The 20952-nt window shown below is 48.7% G+C and overlaps 1 protein-coding gene and 2 long non-coding RNA genes across 4 annotated transcripts in view; 2 read left to right on the forward strand and 1 right to left on the reverse strand.

Moving 5' to 3' along the window:
* The first annotated feature begins 3440 nt into the window (after positions 1–3440).
* On the forward strand, positions 3441–4981 carry LOC111526248. Its single transcript, XR_002726307.2, has 3 exons — positions 3441–3614; positions 4431–4520; positions 4601–4981. It is a non-coding gene; the product is annotated as an uncharacterized LOC111526248 (long non-coding RNA).
* Positions 4982–6788: 1807 nt separating this feature from the next.
* On the reverse strand, positions 6789–10848 carry NXT1 (nuclear transport factor 2 like export factor 1). The gene is made up of 2 exons (XM_023191876.2): positions 10496–10848; positions 6789–7578 (listed from the first exon to the last, which is right to left on the reverse strand). The coding sequence occupies exon 2, from the start codon at positions 7515–7517 to the stop codon at positions 7095–7097; it is 423 nt and encodes a 140-aa protein (XP_023047644.1). The 5' UTR covers positions 7518–7578; positions 10496–10848; the 3' UTR covers positions 6789–7094.
* LOC111526255 overlaps positions 10053–20952 on the forward strand; it is a 181300-nt gene continuing 170400 nt past the window's right edge. For both annotated transcript variants that reach the window (XR_002726313.2, XR_002726314.2), the window contains exon 1: positions 10053–10399. This is a non-coding gene — a long non-coding RNA (uncharacterized LOC111526255). The remainder of the gene's footprint in view (positions 10400–20952) is intronic.

Consider the following 20952-nt stretch of genomic DNA (forward strand, 5'->3'; position numbering starts at 1 on the left):
TTGTGGCCGGATCTCAGCTCACTGCAAGCTCCGCCTACCGGGTTCACGCCATTCTCCGCCTCAGCCTCCCGGGTAGCTGGGACTACAGGCGCCGCCACCTCGCCCGGCTAGTTTTTTGTAGTTTTTAGTAGAGACGGGGTTTCACCGGGTTAGCCAGGATGGTCTCGATCTCCTGACCTCATGATCCGCCCGTCTCGGCCTCCCAAAGTGCTGGGATTACAGGCTTGAGCCACCGCGCCCGGCCCAGATATATGTTTCTCTAGGACCTAGGAGCCATCTCTTTAAGTATCAAGGGAACTAATGCCCCTATCTCCCAGTTTTAATGGGAGAGTAGGAGCCTAACTTCAGTGGGCCCTTTGCTCCAACTTACAAAATAATCTCATAAAGATACAAGTTTCTTTTTCCTCTAGATAAAGCCAATTGGCTAACACAGAGGTTCACCCCAAATATCAGGTTAGATGAACTGTGTGTGATGAAAAGTGCTGCCAAGTTCCCTTGAGAACTAGTTATTGTTTGTCTTGAAAACGTGTGTAATAGATTGCTTGGCTGCACAAAAGAGTGAGATTTCTTTCTGTCTTTGCAATCTTAGTGGATTGCCTGTGGTGGGTATCACATTCTAGTTTAATGCTTATTCAATTAAAAAGTGTTTTCTTTCTCCACTACCTTTCCAAGAGGGTTGGGAGATTGTACTTTTAATTATATTTCCTGAACAGGAGCCAACTTCCCACACATAGTAGGTGCTCAATAAATATTTGAAGAATGAATGAGTGACAGAAATCTTTCTTAGGCCGACTCTTTATATTTGCATTCCATGATTTGAAGAAATTGGAATGGATGCAGTTTTCACTCATGGCTCCAGCAGGCCCAGAATCATGTTTTATGATTTTGTTTTGCATTACAAAAAGGTGGCCAGGCACGGTGGTTCACGCCTGTAATCCCAGCACTTTGGGAGGCTGAGGTCGGCTGATCACTTGAGGTCAGGAGTTAAAGACCAGCCTGGCCAACATGGTGAATCCCCGTCTCTGCTAAAATACAAAAATTAGGCCAAGTACGGTGGTGCACACCTGTAATTCTAGCACTTTGGGAGGGTGAAGCAGGCGGATCACCTGAGGTCAGAAGTTCAAGACCAGCCTGGCCAACATGGTGAAACCCCTTCTCTACTGAAAATACAAAAATTAGCCAGGTGAGGTGGCACATGCCTGTAATCCCAGCTATTCAGGAGGCTGAGGCAGAAGAATCGCTTCAACACGGGAGGTAGAGATTGCAGTGAGAGGAGACTGTGCCACTGCACTCCAGCCTGGGCAACAGAGCGAAACTCTGTCTCAAAAAAACAAAACAAAATTAGCCGGGAGTGGTGGCAGGCACTTGTAATCCCAGATGCTTAGGAGGCTGAGGCAGTAGAGTCAGTTGAACCCAGGAGATGGAGGTTGCAGTGAGCTTAGATCATGCCATTCCACTGCAGCCTGGGCAATAGAACAAGACTCCATCTCTGATTATGTTAGCTAGTATTCAATGCTGAAAGGATTGCTTTAGTTGAGTGTCTTAATAGCTTTAATGCCTAACCAAAGAAAGAAACAGCATATGATAATCATATATTTTATATTAAAATTATCTTTAGAAATGCTACTGGAATTTATAAACTAGATCAGGTTCCAAGGTAGAAATTACAACAAGCTTATTCAAAGGAACTTCTGGAAATGAATAAGGTTAAAAACACCAGCCTAACACAAAAGTAGCAAAATATATTGTAAACTAAAACTAAAATTCTAAGCCTCCCAGCCAACTGAACAGACTCCTTCTTGGTCAAGAGGGAGAAAATAAACCTTAAAAACAGTTTTTTTTACCCCCAGAGAAACCTTAAAAACTGAGTTCCTGGCCATGATGGAACAAGAGGTTGGACAGGCCTCATTTCTGTGCATCACCCATCCTAGCATTAAGGTTAATATAGAGGTCATAAGACTCACAGACTCTGTGGCAATACTAAATGATAAACAATGAAGGGCCATGCCCGGCAAGGGTTGTCACGCACCTCTACACTTCAGGAAGAAACTATGCCCTAACTGCCATAAGGTTTTTATTCTCTAGCAGCCAAACGAGCACTGGCCTCTAGATAAGCAATATTCAAACACTGTGCATCTCATCCACCTCCACACGCTGACGCCCCCCATCCCCCACCACACCACTTCCACAAATAATTACTGCTTTGATTGGACCAGAGGCTGACTGCAGTAACTTTTTCCTGAACAGGGGAAAACCGAACAGGGGCTGATTCTGGCGGTTTACAGAGGCTGCACACAAGTGCATTAGTGTCCTGAAAAGACCTTTCAACATATAGGGTTAAGTGTAATACATGAATACATGTAAATGCTAAGAGTCCACCCCAAAGTAAACATAGGTCACCTGTAACATGCATGTTTGTCCAGTAAGCATGGGTCAGGATCCGTTTCATGAATATTCATAGCTCTTCCTGGGGCCTGTTCATACCTGTACTTGGCTAAGCCCTTCAGCTTGAATGCCAGTCTTAGGCCTCCTTCCCTCCAGGTGCCTGCCTTTTGAGCTTCTGTCAGAGGCTGTGCTTCCCAGCCTGTCAGAAGGGCCACCTTGCAGGTTATCACCTTTTAAAGAAATAAAGCTCTCCTTTCTAAGTTTATGTTTGTTATTTTTTAAAAAATAATACGAATAGACAATTCACTTGAGAGTGTGAATGGCATACTTCACTGACAATGGAATACTATAAAAACAATAATAAACCACTGATAAAACATCAAACTGACAACTACAGTGTTTCATGCTGCAGAACTCTGCACGAGGAAAGTATACGGGAGTGAACAACTTTTATGTAAGGGCGTTCACTGCAGTGCACTTATATTAGTGAAACTTTGGAAACAATCTCACCTATAAGGAGATGGTCAATAATTTGATATATCCAAGCACTGAATTATTATGCCGGTCATTAAAACAACGTTTAAAAATATGTGTAATAGCTTGGGGAAATGCTCACCATGTTATAATGAGTAAAGACGGCTACACTATTTTACAGAGGGCCTGATCTGGTTTGAAAACAAATCTATAGAAATAGACTGGAAAGAAATGTATCAAATTCTAAACCGCGCTAGGAAGAATGCGGAAGCACGCGCAACCCCGGCGCCCTACCCACTAGATGTCCTCGCTGTCCCTCACCTGCACCGCGGGCGCACGCCCACAGGCTCGTGAGTGCGCGGCCGGTGGGGCAGGCTGGGCGGCACTCCCCGCCCATTGGCTGTCCCGTAATCCGGCCCCGCCTTCCCCGCCTTCTGGAGCTGCTGGTATCGTTCCTTCCAGGGCTCCTTGGAGACGGAGGGCGGGGCTAGGGCGCCGGAGTCACGTGGTGCGCGCCACCGCGGGATTACTAGCTGACAAGAGTCCTCCGAAGGGTCCTGAGCGGTCGCAGGGTAGTGACGTCGGCCGTATCCGGGAGACTGGAACCTGCTGTTGAGTGCCAAACCAGCGCGACCCCCTGCGTCTTGGTTTCGGACTGGTGGCCAGCGGGGTCTGGGCTGTGGTTTTACCCAGCTCCTTTGCAGAGCTGCTGTCCTTTCCTCAACATCCCTACTCTGCTGGGCAGCCTACCCTCGGTCAGCACGTCCTGGCGAGAGCTGCCCATGGGCGCTCTGGGTTCTGAGAGCTGCTTAGGGCGTGGCGTTCTTGTCATGGGGGAAGAGCAGCCCTCAGAAGAGGGGCGGCCGCGCTCACAGGGAGCCCGGCTTGGGAGAGGGCGCCCCAGGAGGCGTGTGGGCTCCGATCGAGAAAGAACGCCACCGCCTCGTGGGGGCTCTTACTAATGTGCAGATTCCAAGGCTCTACAATGCTGCAAAATAGATTACAGTCCACATCAAATTAAGCATGCCCTAAAGGGCAGCTGGGGTTCAATTCAAGAGTTGAGTTTTGACACACGCCTTTACCTGCTTTAAAATTGGGCAAGGTGTCACAACGTTAAGCCATTTCTCACAAGGCTCGTTGGTGATGTTTAAGACTTTTTGTTTTTTGATACGGAGTCTCACTCTGTCGCCCAGACTGGAATGCAGTGGCGCGATCTTGGTTGACTACAACCTCCGCCTCCTGGGTTCAAACGATTCTCCTGCCTCAGTTTCCTGAGTAGCTGGGATTACAGGCGCCCGCCACCACGCCCAGCTAATTTTTCTATTTTTAGTAGAAATGGGGTTTCGCCTTTTTGACCAGGCTGGTCTTAAGTTTTGCATCCTGGGTCCCGCCTCTTACGTAGTCCCAGCCTTTTGTCTACAGGACAAAGTAACTTTCTCCAGTTTTCTGTTTGCTCTTTAAAGGAGAGACGGGGCCCTAATTTGGCAAGGTGGTAGGGGAGGCAGGGCTGGTGTTTAAGGTCGACCAAAGCAGCATCTACATCTGTTCTTCCCCCAAATTGTCCAAATCAGCAGCAACAGGTGTGCACCTTCCAAACTTGCAGCAGACCACATTCAGAAGTTTCTTGATTTCCTGGTGTTCTGGGAATAGCTGGATCAGAGGTAACAGGTTCACTAGGACTCCTCAGCTTCACTTAATGTCCATTTCAGCTCCCCCGGCCTTCCAATGTCTCTTCTTCCAGATTTCTCCAAGCTACTCTCCTCCCCTTCATCTCCTCCGCCCCCAGGCCCCTACTCCTGCCCCTCCCACCCCAGCCCCTGTTCTCCCTGCCCACCCCCTACCCCACTGGAATGGGCTTTCATCAAACCCAAACCAAAGAAACCAACAGACCTTGCTGTCACCACTACTCCAGGACCTGGAAGCTGAAGCGAGGGAGAGCAGTGAAACACAGAAAGCAGAACGCCTTCTGTTCTTCACACCACAGGGTTTGTGGACGTGGCCACTATAAGAAAGAACTCGCACTGCGTGCTGATTACACTCCTCAGCATAATTAATTTCTTAAACTTTCTAGAATAATTTAAAATTTACAAAAAGTTGTAAAAATAAAAACCAGTAAACTCTTCACCTTCATCTGCCTTGTAACAAAGGCAGCGGCAGCGCGCTGGACAGAACGGGAGGGGCTTGCGCTTTCCGCCGTTGGGAAACCCCACCCACAGGGACGAGCGGGGGCCATCTGCCTGTAATTGCTGCACAGACGGTTGGTGATGTGTCCCAGAAACGAAGGAGAAGGGTGCCACGCACACCTGTCTTGCCTTCCCGGGTGGCGGGGGCCTGGCAAGGGCGGAGCTTCCCGCTGTGCCCTTAGAGGCCGCCGGCAACCAGGCTAGTGTGGGTGGGGACGCAGCGCCTTGTACCCTATCCGCCCTGCCCACTGGGGGTCTGGCCCGGACCTGAGGGGCAGTAGTTGGGGCCGACCCGCGTCCTCTGGGCCTAATAGTGAACACGGTCTGCCCCATTCAAATCCTTTTCCTCTCTTAGGATTACTGCTGTGTGTCAGTGTCACACACCCCAAACTGATAATAGCTTAAGATGGGATTTATTTCTCATTTAAAAATCAGTCTTAGGTTGAGTGAGCTGGGGCTATTTTGGTGTTTCCACATGGGACCTAGGCTCCTTTTAGCTTAGCACTATCCTACCTCTGGGGTATAGCTGCGCTGTTCTCTTGGCCAAGACTGAGCCAGAGCCTGTGGTCAGGCCAGCATAACCTTTCCAGGCAGCAGGATAGAGGGGGGAAGAAGGAAGGGTCTGTTGAAGGAAAATTCCCACAAGTTCAGTCCTTCTATTTCATTGGCCAGAACTTAATCACATGTCAGGCCTAGCTACAAAGTGAATGAGAAAGTCAAGTATTTAAGATGGGTCCCTTGTCTCTCAAAACACTGGCCTTCAGATCATAGAGAAGGGAAAGGGTGTCAAGAGGAAACAGCTACCCATGTCACTGTGCTCATCAGAATTCTTACCCTTCTCAAAATTTCCCATTCCAGTATCTTGACTACCCTATCCCAAACCTAGCACACTCTTACCAAAGACAACTGGGGAAGCTGCAGCATGGCAGGCACATCATCTATTGGTCCAACTTCTACAGGGTTTTCTATTCTTTACATTGGAGAAATGCAATTGGGTTTGGCCTTTAGGATCAGTAAAAGCAGCTTCTAGTTCTGATGTCCTCCATCACAGTTTCAGTGCTTCTTCCTCTCAGAATCAGTACTGATTCACTTTCTCTTTATGAATGAGTTTAATATAATGGCTTCATTTAAAAGCAATTATTAGCTAACTCTAGTATTTCATCTGTTCTCATCAATTCTCAGCTAAGGTGCTAAGATAGGGCCCAGTCATCTGTTAGGTGATTCTGCTACATCCTAAGGTGATGTATCCTAAAAGTCAACTAGGGTGCTTTTAAAAACTGCCCATGCCCAGCCCTACCCTCAAAGGTTCAGGCAAACAATTAACCAATGTGGATTGCATGTGCCTGCAATCCCAGCTACGCAGGAGGCTGAGGCACAAGAATTATTTGAACCCAGGAGATGGAGGTTGCAGTGAGCCAAGATTATGCCACTGCATTCCAGTCTGGGTGACAGAGCAAGACCCTGTCTCAAAACAAAACAAAACAAAACAAAACAACCCTATCCACCACCACACACAGACTCAGGCATGGTTGTGTCTGCAGTATGGCCTTGGCATAGGTAATTTTCAGTGTCCCAAAGGATTCTAGTGTGCATGGGGTTGTGAATCACAGTTCCAGGTGGGTCAAGGGTGCCTAGGGTAGGTACTAAGCCCTGATCCTCACCCCTGTGCGGGTGCTTCCTATTATGCTTTCTGCCTTTGGTCCTCCTCCTCCCTCAAAACCTGGTCAAACACATCAGATGGGGGGAAAGAAGCAACATGTGTATTATTAAATTATTTGTCAGAATTTCCAGAATCAGAGTCTCTACTGGGCAAGTAGAAAAATAGAAAAGTTTACTACTTTGAAAAGGAAACTATCACAAACAAGTATATATTCAGGAAAGGGACTCCTAGAACTTGAGCAACAAAAAAAGAGTTCAACTTCAGCACAGTGGAGTCTGCAGTGTCTCCGCAACAACAGAAATGAACTTGTGTTCCTCACATCCTTGAGAGTTGAGGTTTGCATTTCTCTACAGAGCTAGGGCTGAATGAAGCAGAGACCTCTGCCACCCCTACTAGCTGGCCCAATCCTGGAAGCGGAAGCAGTCACTTGCGATCTTCCACACTGTGTTGCTGGGTGAGGCCTGGGCGGTCAGGATGAAGTTCTGGTTGAAGTCCCGTTGTTTGTTCCCCTCAAACTTCACTGATCCACAGATCACAACAAGGACTGTGGTCTGGCTCGGTGTGGCTTCATCATGTACAGGCTGGCAGTCTACCACACTGATTTGGAACTCGCTGGAAGGCAGCATTTCAAAAAACTCACTCAAGGATTCTTGTCCTGAAACAGCATTGCCATTCCAGACCAGGGTGGCTGTGCCCATGTACAGGCGGGAGAGCAAACGCCGCCGCTTATCCATGGTGGTGTAGTAGACGTTGACAAACTCCTCAGCAGCTCTGCAGGCCTGATCCACGTAGGTCTTGAAATCCACAGATGCCATTTCTGTTTCTATGGAAGAAGGGCTCCACCAGGGTATTTCCTCTGCCTTGGGGAATCAGGGGCTGCAGGGAAGTAAGGTTGAAGAGAACCCATGTGAATGTCAAAGTTCATTCTGCCCTGACAATGGAACATTCCTCCTTTTCTACTACTGGCAAAATAGTTACAGACTGCAGAACAATGACTGTAGGCTCAAATAGTACCCAACGCCTAAATGCCTAATTTTACTAAGCCTCAGTTTGCTCACTGTTAAGATGGGATTACCACTGTGGCAAACTGAGACAGTATACATTGTGTTTAGTTAAAAACATTTAGTTATAGTCAGCACTCCATATCTGAGGGTTTTGCATCCACAGATTCAAGCAACCTCAGGGCGAAACCTGCAAATATATTGGGCTGACTGTGCTATGCCATTTTGTTTTTGTTTTTGAGACTGAGTCTCACTCTGTCACCCAGGCTGGAGTGCAGTGGCACGATCTCGGCTCACTGCAATCCCCCACCTCCCAGGTTCAAGTGATTCTCTTGCCTCAGCCTTCCAAGTAGCTGGGACTACAGGTGCCCGCCACCACGCCTGGCTAATTTTTGTATTTTTAGTAAAGACAGGGTTTCGCCATGTTGGCCAGTCTGGTCTCAAATTCCTGACCTCAGGTGATCTGCCCGCCTCAGCCTCCCAAAGTGCTGGGATTACAGTCATGAGCCACCGTGCCCGGACTTAACACCATTTTATGTCAAGGACTTGGAGCATCAGCAGATTTGGTCTGATGCAGGGGTAGGGGGGCTGCTGGAATCAATTCCCAGAGGATGAGGAGGGCTGACTGGACCATTAATTTTTTAAATCACACTTTATAAAATAGAGTACATTTGACTATGGAAGGCCACTCTTTCCTGAATGCTTGCAACAGACATGACTGCCCCTTGGTAAAGACAGTGGACCATGTTGAAGGGAAGAGTGGTCACTGGCTCAATAAAGGCCAACCAAACCAATGAAATGCTCGTCAGCTGCTGAGTCCGGGAAAGTCTATCATGAGCTCACTCAAGAGCAACTAGGAGGGCAGAGAAGGCAGGTTTCTTAAGAGGGTAGAAACACAAACGACATGAGGACAGAACCAAAATGGCAGCCATAATCCCCATGGTAAGCTGGAAGCAGCAAACCTCTTGGGTGAGTGGGGATTAGAAGGGAGGACACCCAGCTTACACAGGTACTAATATCCACCAGATAAGTCCTGTGGAGCCACAGTACCCTCCACAGAAAGACATGTTAAATTTCAAAGTTCTTGGGTGTGTGGGCACAGAATGTGTACTATAGCTGAAATGTCACATGGTCCCCCCAATAAAAAAGTACAAAAGCACACAAAAAATTGACATTTACTTTTTTCAGGGTACAGGTACAACTGTTATGTTCTTTTCTCCATAATTAAAATATTTCACTTAAAATAGAGGACATTACTAAAATACTGGATTACTAAAATAGAAGACATTACTAAAATAGTTTATACTTACAAACTTAAATAGTGAATTTTTTTTTTCATTTCAAAAAAGACCTTTTGTTTTTTAAATGATTAGCTTATGAAATCGATAAAACATTCCACATAGGGCTGGAAAGAGCCAGGTTCTTATAACAGCTGCAAAGGTGGTGCATTGCCTCTGGTAAAGGGCTGGCTAGGAGGCAAGCTGTCCTAAAAATGAGCAGTTAAGAGCCAATTTCAGACGTGGGTCTTTCCACGCCCTCCACAGACATCAAAGTGAAGCCTCAGCTGTACTCTGAACTAAGTACAGCAGTCCCTCGGTATTTGTGAGGAACTGGATTCAGGACCCCCGAGGATACCAATACCTACAGATGCTCAAGTCCCTGATAAAACGGTTTACTGTTTGATACAACCTATGCGCAGCATCCTCCTATATACCTTAATCACTTGTAGGTAACTTATAACACCTAATACAATGTAGATGGGATGTAAATAGTTGTTATACTGTATAGTTTAGGAAATAATGACAAGAAAAAAAAAGCCTCTACATGTTCATTACAAACACATTTTTCTTTTTTGAAGAGTATTTTTGATTTGAGGTTGGTTGAATCCACCCCAGGCGGAACCCACGAAGAAGAAGCGCTGTGTTTGTTAAGAGCTTCACATATATTACCTCATTTAAATGTCACCACAAATGGATGAAAAAGTACTATAACAATTTTACAAATGAGAAAAGGGAAACCTAGGGCTGGATCACGGTAATGACGGTTAAGAACATTCCTGATCTATCATTTACAAGACTAGACTGAGGGCTGAAATTTTGTCAAGACGATGCTGTCCTTTTACTCGCGTAAGCAAGTCTCCATGAGGACAACTCCAGGACTGCCGGAGTGAGAATTTTCCCTCAGGGACCCCATTTCTCTTTGGCTGGAATTCCCGATCTCCACCTCACTCTTCCCTCCATGGCACCAGTCCCCCCATCATCTCAGAAATGCCCCTCTTCTCCGCCCCTGGCTGTCCTTCCAAACACAATCTAACAATTGGCCACGCCCCCACACTCCATAGAAGGCCAATCTCCACTTTTGGTTCTCAGTTACCTATGGGGCCGTCAGCCCCGCTGCGTCACATCAGAAAAAGAACCAGACCTTGAGGACTGGAGTTAAGAGGCTGTGAAGACCGCCGCCTCCTCCCACGGCCCGCACCGTCGAGTGTCCGGAGCTGGACGGGAGAAGCTGCCACAGAGGCATGGCCTTATTTCCTGCGAGTCGCCTTTAATTCAAACCTAGACAGACGCACGCCCTGCCCGGCCCTCCTCAGACCCGAGAGCTGCTCTGTGAGGGGACGCGCCTCTCCTCATTGAAGAGAATTCGCTGCCACGCGTTTTGCACAGTAGAGAGGCAACTCTACCACGTGGACAAAGGTACAGCCGTGTCTTATTCCCGACAATGGAGGAGGGCGTGGGGTATGCACGAGGGGCTGTCTCCGGGGTCAGACCGCCGGGGGAACTGCAACCTACCTGCGCGGCGACGTCCAGGGTCAGCGCGGGCCGCGACGCCCACGGTCGGGATGCCCCCCGCGCGGGCCGCAGCTCCACCGAGGGGCCGGCCGCGGAGGTCACAGGGTGGGCCCACCGAGGCCTCGGGTAGGGGCACGGGAAGTGCCGCCTTTCTTCCCTCCTCTTCCTTCTTGGAGGCTTAACTCTGGGTCACCGGGGCCCCACAGCCTGGGGACTTTCCGGTGCAGTTCCGCGGCTTCCCGCGCGCGGCCAGCCGGGCTCCGCGCAGACGCGGGCGCTCCGGCCCCGCGCTCTCCCCCATTCCCGTGACGGGCAGCGAGGTTAGCCAGTGGGACTGCGAGCCGGAAGGCTAACTCCACCCATGTGTGGCCTGTAGGAGATGGCAGCTTCCGGGAGTGTCACCTTCCCAGAAACCCCGGCTAATCCATCCTCGAGTTTTCATTGGTCCAACCGGGTCACGGACCCCCCCCCCCCGCCCGTCTGGTTAGGTGGGATCCCTGATTGGGCCAAACCTCTCAGGTCCCGCCCCTAGAGCCTCGCTTTTCTTTCCGCTGCGCGGAGGCCGCTTGGCTGGAGAGGGAGGGGAAGTTGTGCAGGGTCGGGTGAAGTGCGTTCCCCTAGTCCCGCATGCCCTTGTATTGGAGTGATTTCAGTTAAAAGACTCGTGAAACGTCACTACTTGATGCAGTCACGGCCAGCAGCAGCTGCCTGACCCCGCCGAGGCCTTCCGTCCGGCAACATGTGAGGCGCCGCGATGCTTGAGGCCACAGCGAGGGCAACGCCGGCCGCGCCCTGTGGCATGCGCGTGGTGGAGTGCCTGAGCCGATATCGCTCCTTAGGAGCTTAAGCCACTTAGAGGCGATGTGCTGGTGGACACGGAGGAAGCCAGTTTTAGTCAGATGGGAAATGTAGCTAAAAGTGGGAGAAGACTGGGGCGAGGGTAGGACGTGGGTGAGGCGGAGGCTTGACGGCGGCTCCCCACTGTCCTGAGGCCTGAGGTGTCCCGGGAAACCCGGGCCCGTCTGGAGTTGGGATTCTGTTCTTCCGCGTCCCTAGCTAAGTTTCAGCTGTTCTGGAATGAGGACTGGATTTTTACTGAACTTTACCAACAGGCTCAACAGGATGTAACCATTCAGAGTGGCGGCTTGAGAAACTGTAGCTTGTAAAGTAAAAGAAAAACCTCCTTTCTTTAGACAACATTTTCAGCTCCATCTGCTGGTCTGAGGCTGAATAATGAATTGGAAAGCCAGGAGAGAACTGGGGCTAGATGAAGTGAAGTAGTTTAACCTGTGCTTTCTTGGCGTGCCATCGGCTCCCTTTGCTTGCATTCCTAAGAGAATCTTGGTCTTAGATTTCAGGACAAGTTGAAAACAGTTGGGCTGTTAAGTATAGGCCACCCCTTCCCCCCCCCCCCCCCCGCACCCCCATCCCGACCCCACGCACACACTTCAGTTAAGTAGGTGGAGAGTTTGGATTATTAAAAGGACACGTTGGAGGCTGAGCAGAGAGGGTGAAGGAGCATTTTCGGTGCTTTATGAACTGAAATGACTTTATGAACCCCAAGGCAGCGATACTTGGATTGATCTAAATCAGCATGGATGGAATGGAAGTGAGAATGAGAGTTGATTTACTGCACGCTCAGTAGTTTGGATGTTGTGCTGTTTTTTTGTTTCATATGTAATAAGCCCCTTTCATTTCTTTCACATAACTTATTGGGGGAGGTACCATTATTTCTGATTTTATAGACAAGGAGGCTGACAAAGAACCATCCTGGTGTCACAGGGTCAATTCATACCTAGAAAAGATGGTTAAAAAAAAATTAGAACGTTAGAAGAACGTTAATGAAGCTCCAAGGCCTTTTAAAAATGTGAGACTTTAGCCTTGAGAGGCAACTGTTCTGCCTTGTAGGTTTGTGGTGTGTGCCTTTTAGGTTAGGGTCCTTTTAGGTTTGTGTATCCAGCATATAAAGTTGTGCCTGACCCATAGCAAGGGCTCAGTAAATACTGTCTGAATGAACAGACAAGCCTGGATTCAAATCATTGCTCCTCAACTGCATAGTTGTGATGACCTGTCCTCAACACACACTCTACTCTCTTTGGAAGCAACCCTGGCTTTTATTCCCCCTATGATCCTGGAGTTTGGGGAGGTCAGAGACATCCCTGGTTCCAAAGGGCACACAACTGGCACTGTATGCGTTGAGCACAGCTGAGGGTGGTGAGAGGCCCAGTTAGGGCCACTGAGCCTGGAGTTTGCTGAGGGATTCTGGGAAAGGAGATTTTTCTCCCTTCCTTTCTGGACCCATGGTGTATGGATAGCACTGCTGCAGCCATCTTGCTGCCCTAAGTGGCAGACCCTTGATGATGAGGCAGACAGGAAAGCTGGGAAGAAATCAGGCTCTTGATAACTATGTTCGGAGTCAAATCATCCCTCAAGTTTAGACTTTTCAGTTTCAAGAGCCAGGAAATCCCTTTTATCTTTTATACTATTTAAAATTGGGCATAAACATAAAGCTATTTGCAACTTGACTAGTGTGGCTTAAGCATTAGCAGGGTGGCTGTGGCAAGTGAGTTACCTCTTTGGCGCTCAGCTGCCTCCTCTGTAGAATAGGGGCAATGGTCAAATCCATCTCCTTGGGCTGACGTGAGGAGCGAAGGAAACAATGCACGCTAAGTGCTTCATATGGGGCCAAGCACGAAGTAGCATCCAGAAAGCATTAGGAAAGCAGAATCATGCTTTGACATTTTACATCTACAGCAGCTTCCTTATTTGCCAACAATTCCTCCAATGACTGGCTTTTAAACTTGGAAGAAGTGTATTGACAAATTGGTGGGATTTGTCACCAGATTGCATGGGCACCTTCTGAAGATGAGCCCAGTGGTTTAAGCAGCCAAGGAGCCAGTGGTCCCATGTGCAGCGTGAAGTCCGTCCGGGGGGGACGGGCACATCTGGTCACACAGGCAGAGTCCTTGGCAGCTCTGATGACAGGCTTGACTTAAGGATCTTTAAGTCTGTAAACACAGGATTGATCTTTTCACTCATTGTCAATGTTGTTCTCTGGTGCAGGATCTTAACAGCATTTGTTTGCCATGAGAGGCTGTGTGACTTGGAGCCAGTCGATCTACAGTGACAGCAAAGCAGTTGTGACTGTAATGCACTGACACCAAAAACACTTTTTTTCCTATCTCTCGGCCTTAGCAGGATCATCTGAGCCACTGCCAGTTCAGAGTGAGCTGGGCTGCTTTTCCGGGAGGACAGTTGGGGACCTGACTTTTGAGGAGATTCTGAGGTTTACCGAAGGAGCCAACCTTATGGGGTCAGACAGTGTCTTGTGAAATCTGAGCTCTGCCTTCTCTGTCCCTCAGTTACTGCCTCTGTAAAATGGGGGTGTGGACACTGTGGACATTAAATGGTAGTGTATCAAGGAGGCACCATCTGGAGCATTTGCCCAGCCTGCAATGATGCCATTTGTCTGAGAAGGTTGTAGGGATCATTTCTTGTTTGGATCTCAGCCCTCTTCCCAGCTCAGCCATCAGCCATCTGGAATTGTGGGAGAGGTCAGACGGCTGCAGAGCCTCTATGTGGAATTGGAACTAAATATGCATATTTATCAGTGTTTAATGGAAGACTGCAGGATGCTTGCAGAGTCTGCAGAAGGCACGGGTAAGGTAGCTCTTGGAGTCTGGGAACAAGAACTGGGCAGTGGATGCTTCAAGGGTTGAGTTGGACGGACAGAGCTGTGACCAGTGTCTAGCACCTGGGATTCTCCACTGAAGTCACATTCTCAGGAAAGAGTTGGATTGGCCCAACTCCAGTCATGTGCCACCGCTCTGCTGCCCGGGAGGGATGGGTGGCCTGAGGGATAGTCCCGCCAAAAACACCTGGGGAGGAAGTTTCTCAAAAGAAGTAATGTGGAGGAACTCTTCCCAAAGGAAGGAGGGGGGATTCTGAGAAGGCAGGAAGAACTGAGGCCATGAGCACAGAGGATGAAGCAGAGGTCAAGGCCATGTGACCAGAGAGAGGAGAGAGCTGGAGCAAGACATGTATGCACACACACATGCACACGTGGACACTCACATATGCACACTTACATGTACACACACGCACACACGAGCTATGGAGAGTGGTTGCATGGATTCCTTACTGTGATGGATTACATTTTCTGAAAATGGCCACAAAAAAAATTTCTGGTCCCATGTCCTCATCTGGAACCTTACCTTGTCATCCCCCATCAGGAGATGGTGTTGAGTCCTTCCCTTGATCAGGCAGGCCTTTGTGACTGTGTGAGCTCAGGCTAAAGTGGTGTTACATGGCTGCCAAGGTTGACCTATAAAAGGAGATACAGCCGGTGCTGCTCTCTAGCTGTACATGTCCCTGGAGCCCAGTCTGTGCTGCAAGCAAAGCCCAGCTCCATCTGAGCCACCCCACAGCAACACGTGCCCAGTAGCCAGTTGTGTGAGTGGCTTGTGTGAACCACCGTGGTCCCAGGTTGGCATGGCTTGGAGAGAAATGAGCCTACCCTGCCATGCCCCATCCAAACTGCAGATGTGTGGGCAAAATAAATGATTGTTGTCATGCTAACCTACTAAGTTTGTAGTGGTCTGCTATGCAGCAAGACAGAGTTCTTACTCATTACTTTCCAAGTCCTTGCTGTGATCCTGCCCCAAGGCTCTAGGGAATAGCCTAGTGCTGGCAATGACTCCTTTTTAGTTTATGTCTGACCTGGCTTTGCCACTTACTGCTAATGGAACCTTGAAAATAGGGCCCCTCGGCTGGGCATGATGGCTCATGCCTGTAATCCCAGCACTTTGGGAGGCTGAGGTGGGCACATCATGAGGTCAGGAGTTTGAGACCAGCCTGGCCAACATGGTGAAACCTTGTCTCTACTAAACATACAAAAATTACCCGTGAGTGGTGGCAGGTACCTGTAATCCCAGCTATTCAGGAGGCTGAGGCAGGAGAATTGCTTGAATTCGGGAGGCAGAGGTTGCAGTGAGCTGAGACCATGCCATCACGCCATTGCACTCTAGCCTGGGCAACGAGACTCCATCTCAAAAAAAAAAAAAAAAAAAAAAGGAAGAAAAGGCCCCTCGAGGCCTTACATAGTGACGCTACCTCAACGAACTCACCACAGTCCTGAGGCTGACTTTGTCCCGATTTCTGAGAAGGGGTCCATTGGCCAGGGAGAGTCACAGGAACAAGCTCACAAGGCTGCACTCCAGAACGAGTGTTGGTTGGTTCATCTACAGCCAGAACCAACTTCCTAGGGACTAAGCAGTGTGGGTTCATGTGTTCTCTATGTGAGCAGCGCAGGTGGCTATAAGAGCATGGGCCAGAACAAGGAAGCACAGTAGATGGCATGATCCCAGTGTCCAGGGGCACAAGTTGACAGGGCCTGAAGGGTCTGTGTTCTCAGGAAGGAACATGGTCACCAAGGAGACCAGATACCCCACAGTGAGTCTGGTGACCACAGTCCCTTCCCACCAGCCCTGTCCACGTTTGCCCCTATGAATTATCCTACCCCTTTTTGTGGGTGTTTCCATATTCTGCTGGTGGATATTTTAATTTGTTCCCCTCGTGGGCTGGGAGCCTCTTTTCTTTTAAAGGTGACATTGTATAGGTATGTTCCAAGTCTTACTGACTTTTAACTCTCAGGGACACTGTTATTTCTCTGCTTCTAACCCGGTTTTATAAATTACTGTGTAGGAATTGCCTAGCACATGGTACATGTCTTAGTTTGGATTCCCCAAGAAGTCGATCTGAAGCAGATATTTGGTGCAAGTCATTGATTTGCTAGGCATAGGGGTGTGGGGAATTGGGATGGGTGAGGAGTAGATTACCCAGGCTGCTGCCACTGTAGGTGACTGGATCCTCATTATGCTGTGCAGCTCCTCATTGAACAGCATAGAACACTTGCTTCAGAATTATTCCCCCCTGGTGCTGGGAGCTTGTGGGAACTGTGGAATTTACACACAACTCCTGAGAGTTGAGGGCTGCTGGGGAGGATGTCATTGTCTGGCAAGAGGGGCAGAGAGGATTTTCTTCCACTGGCCTGGAAAAAAGCCCTTAGGCATTTGGAAATCAGCTGGAGCCCCCTGAAAAGGGAAGTACCAGGCCTCAGACAGGCACTGAAGGTGTCAATCATAGCAGGCATTGTAAGTGGCTGCACAAGCAGTTTCTGGAGGATCGGGCACATTCAGTGTCCTTCACAAGCAACCCCGTGGTGACCTTGGGCATAGCCTTGGAGGTGGGTATTCCTATGGACCCAACCGTGCAGGCCAATTGTAGATCTGAGTGGAAAGGGGCTGTGAACCTCATTAAGCCATGGGTACTCAGAGCTGATGACACAAAGAAAAGGTAAGATGTATGATCCCTGCTCTCAGTGAGCTGAACTTCGAGCTGAGGGCATGACAGTTATAAACACGAGGCTCTTAGGGAATGATGGCCTTGTAAAATGGCCTGTGCTGCTTTGTTTACTAGGAATGCCATTCTCTGGACATGCAAATCAAAACCCCAATGAGGTGCCACTCTGCAATCTTAGGGTGCCTAGAAGCAAAAAATGGAAAATAACAAATGTTGGTGAGAATGTGGGGAAATTGGAACCCTTGCGCATTGCTGGTGGGAATGTAAAATGCTTGAGTCACTGTAAAAAACTGTATGATGGCCGGGCGCGGTGGCTCAAGCCTGTAATCCCAGCACTTTGGGAGGCCGAGACGGGCGGATCACGAGGTCAGGAGATCGAGACCATCCTGGCTAACACGGTGAAACCCCGTCTCTACTAAAAATACAAAAAACTAGCTGGGCCAGGTGGTGGGCACCTGTAGTCCCAGCTACTCGGGAGGCTGAGGCAGGAGAATGGCATGAACCCAGGAGGCGAAGCTTGCAGTGAGCTGAGATCTGGCCACCGCACTCCAGCCTGGGCGACAGAGCGAGACTCCGTCTCAAAAAAAAAAAAAAAAAAAAACTGTATTATGAGTCCAAAAAAAATTAAGCATAGAAATGCCATACTTCTAGTTAAATACCCAAAGGAATTGAAAATAGGTACTCAAGTATTTGTTCATGATTGTTCATAATAGCCAAAAATTGAAAACAATCCAAATATCCAATGGATGAATGAATAAACAAAATGTAGTATACCCATATGATGAAATATTATTCAGCCATGAAAAATAAAGTACTAGCCAGGTGTGGTGGCTCATGCCTATAGTCCCAGTGCTTTGAGAGGCTGAGGCAGGAGGATTTCTTGAGGCCAGGAGTTCCACACCAGCCTGGGCAACATCATGAGACCTGGCCTCTCAAAAAAAAAAAAAAAAAAAAAAACACTTGCCAGGCATGGTGGGCCACACCTGTAGTACTAGGTATTTGGGAAGATAATGGAGGAGGATCTCTAGAGCTCAGGAGTTCAACGCTGCAGTGAATGATGATTATGCCACTCTACTGCAGCCTGGACAGCAGAAACCCCATTTCTAAAATAAATAAATAAAAATAAATGAAGTACTGATACATGCTGCAATGTAGATGAACCTTGAAAACAGTGAAAGAAGCCATAGACAAGAGTCACCTGTTGTAGGATTCCATTTCTGTGGAATATCCAGAATAGGTGAATCTGCAGAGAGAATGCCGACTGGTGTTTGCCAGAGGCTGTGGGCAGGGAGGAATGGGGAGAAGCAGCTTCATGGCTGCTGAATCAGGAAATGAATCCATGATTCATTTTGAATCATGGAAATGTTCTGGAACTGATAGAGGTTAGATGATATTGTGAAACTACTAAAAGCCACTGAATCGTTTACGTTAAAATAGTCCATTTTATGTTGTATAAACTTCACCTCAAGAAATTATTAAACAGAAAAAAAAATCTCTTTCCTCGAGGCTCAGTTAACATGCCAGCTGCCCAAAGGCATGTCCTCTGGTCCAAGTGACTGGAGGTGACTTTTGTGACCTCATGGCCACGGGGTTCCTCTGCTTCTAGATGCTTTGTCTCCCAGCTGCCATATATCCCTTCCTCCTGACTCTGAGGGCTGGGGCCAGTGTCTGTGTCCCTTCCTCCTGACTCAGGACTGGGGGCTGGAGCCAGCCATTCCTCTCACGCTTTGAGGCTTACACTTACTTCAGCCTTGCTGAGTTGCTCGTGGCCCTACAGCTCCTATTGTGGGTCTGGAGTTTGGGCTCAGCTGTCTTTCTCTGGGGCCATTTGAACAATCCTGCTGGATAGAGCAGAAAGAGCATGCGAGCTTGGAGCCAGATAGACCTGCGTGACCTGCTGTGAATGATCTAACTCTCTGAGCCTGTACAATCAGAGTACCCACTCCCTAATGCTGGCATGTGGATAGCTGAACAATGACTGAGTAGTGGGTGCAGCTCTTGTGGCACAATTACCCCAACTCCACTCCCATCTTCTCTTCCTCTCTTAAAGAGTCACTGACTTTTCTGGTCCTGAATCCACACATGCTCCTCAGAGGGACTTGCCTGGCACACAACTGTCACTCTGCAGTATTCCTACTTGTGAGCTCCCCATATCCTAGACTAGGGTCCCAGGCCCAAGGCCCTCCATAATGAGACATGAGCTGGGTTCCCACCATTCTCCACCTGTCCCATGTTTCATCCACGTGGAATCCATGCTGCTTGCCCCAGTCCTTAGGCTGCCCTCTCTGCCTTGTGTACCTTGACCCCATTTCTGTACACATTTCCACTATCCTTCAGAGACTGGCTCAGATGCCACCTTCTCTTTACAGCCATCCCACTTTCTGGAAGGGTCTGTGGTGTTCTCCCCTCAGAACATTCCTGTGCCCCTTTTGTGGCATTCATTTCTCGCTCTGTCCCCAGTGTTAGGCCAGGCCGTGTGGGCTCAGGGCCAGGCCCTGGTTTGCCCAGCATCAGCAGAGACATTTGAGTGATGCATAGATCTGAGGGCTGCTCTGTGTGCAAAGAGAGGCTGCTCCCAAGTGGGAGACGCTGAGGTGCTTGGCAAAGATGGGACTTGAGAGAGGCCTTGATTGATGAGTGGACTTTGAATAAGGAATCAAAGAGTCTTGAGAGCTCAGAAGTGAGCAGCAAGCACTTTTTGTCTCTGTCCCTGCAGCCTGGGAAAGCTGAGTGGAGCAGACAGTGAGGTGTCCTCTTCACTGCTTTCCAGACCAGGGTTTTCTGGCCACAGTCTTGGACCTTACTCAAGGCAGGTCAGGAATGCCCAGCATTAAGACCCAAGAGCATCCTTCAATAAGGACAGATGGGAATTGGAGGGTAAATACCCCAGCTTCCAACCCCTCAGACGGGACATCTCTGAGGCACCACCTGTACCATCCCAGAGCTCCCCAGGGACTGACCCAGACACCTGCAGTGCTGCCCCTGTACTGGTTTCCCCATGCCCCGCCTCACATCCTCGCACCCCAACAGGTGCCCCTGAGATCACCTCTCAAATAAGTGACTTGCAGTGCAATTGTTGTCCCAGGGGCTGCTGCTGGGGACTCTGTCTAAGCTAGGGAGCAAAGAGAGGACTTTCACTATTAAAAGTCTTGAAGAATGTCTAGATGGGTTTTCCTGGTCCCTTGAAGGGTCAGTGCCTTGGCTATCAGCTCTCTTTTGGTGCCAGACACTAACAAATCTAATGCTAACTACAGTTCTCAAAGTGAGGGAATGTCAGAATCCTTGCTAACACAAGGGTGCCAGAGCCTTAGGTTCAAAGTTTCAGATGTAGCAGGGCCCAGGCAAGGCCAGAATTTGCATTTCTAACCAATTTCCAGGCATGCTGGATGCCCAGGACCACACTTTGAAAACAACTGCTCTTGACTAGAGAATAAAAGTAGCCTAGGTTGAAAAGTGCTCTGCAGCTTATTTAATGAAGTAAATTAGTATTTTATACTCTTCTGCAATTAGTTCAGGCTTGACTGATAAGCTTAGTTTTCCTTTTTTTTTTTTTTTTTTTTTTGAGACAGAGTCTTATTCTGTCGCCAGGCTGGAGTGCAGTGAGTATTCTCGGCTCACTGCAACCTCCGCCTCTCGGGTTCAACAATTCTCGTGCCTGAGCCTCCTGAGTAGCTGGGACTACAGGCATGTGCCACCTTGCCTGGCTAATTGTTTTATTTTTAGTGGAGATGGGGTTTCGCCGTGTTGGCCAGGCTGGTTTCAAACTCCTGACTTCAGGTGATCCGTCCGCTTCAGCCTCCCAAAATGTTGGGATTACAGGCATGAGCCACTCACTGCGCCCAGCCACTTTTCCCGTTTTTAAAGCTGTCTGATGTCTTGCTCTTTGAATCTGAATTGCCATTCACAGAAGCAGCCACACGAGGGTGGTCTAGCCTTGGACAAGAGCCGGTCTGCTTGCATTGTAGACAGGATCTGAGTGACATCTTTTCTGATCAAGAAACCAAAGTGTTCCTTCCCTATATCAAACATATGGCATGTTAAAAAGTCCAAGGAAATCTCCTTTCGTCTTGACAGGTGGCTGCTCAGAGAGGCATTTT

The sequence above is a fragment of the Piliocolobus tephrosceles genome, chromosome 20 (assembly GCF_002776525.5).
Source record: "Piliocolobus tephrosceles isolate RC106 chromosome 20, ASM277652v3, whole genome shotgun sequence".
NCBI lineage: Eukaryota > Metazoa > Chordata > Mammalia > Primates > Cercopithecidae > Piliocolobus > Piliocolobus tephrosceles.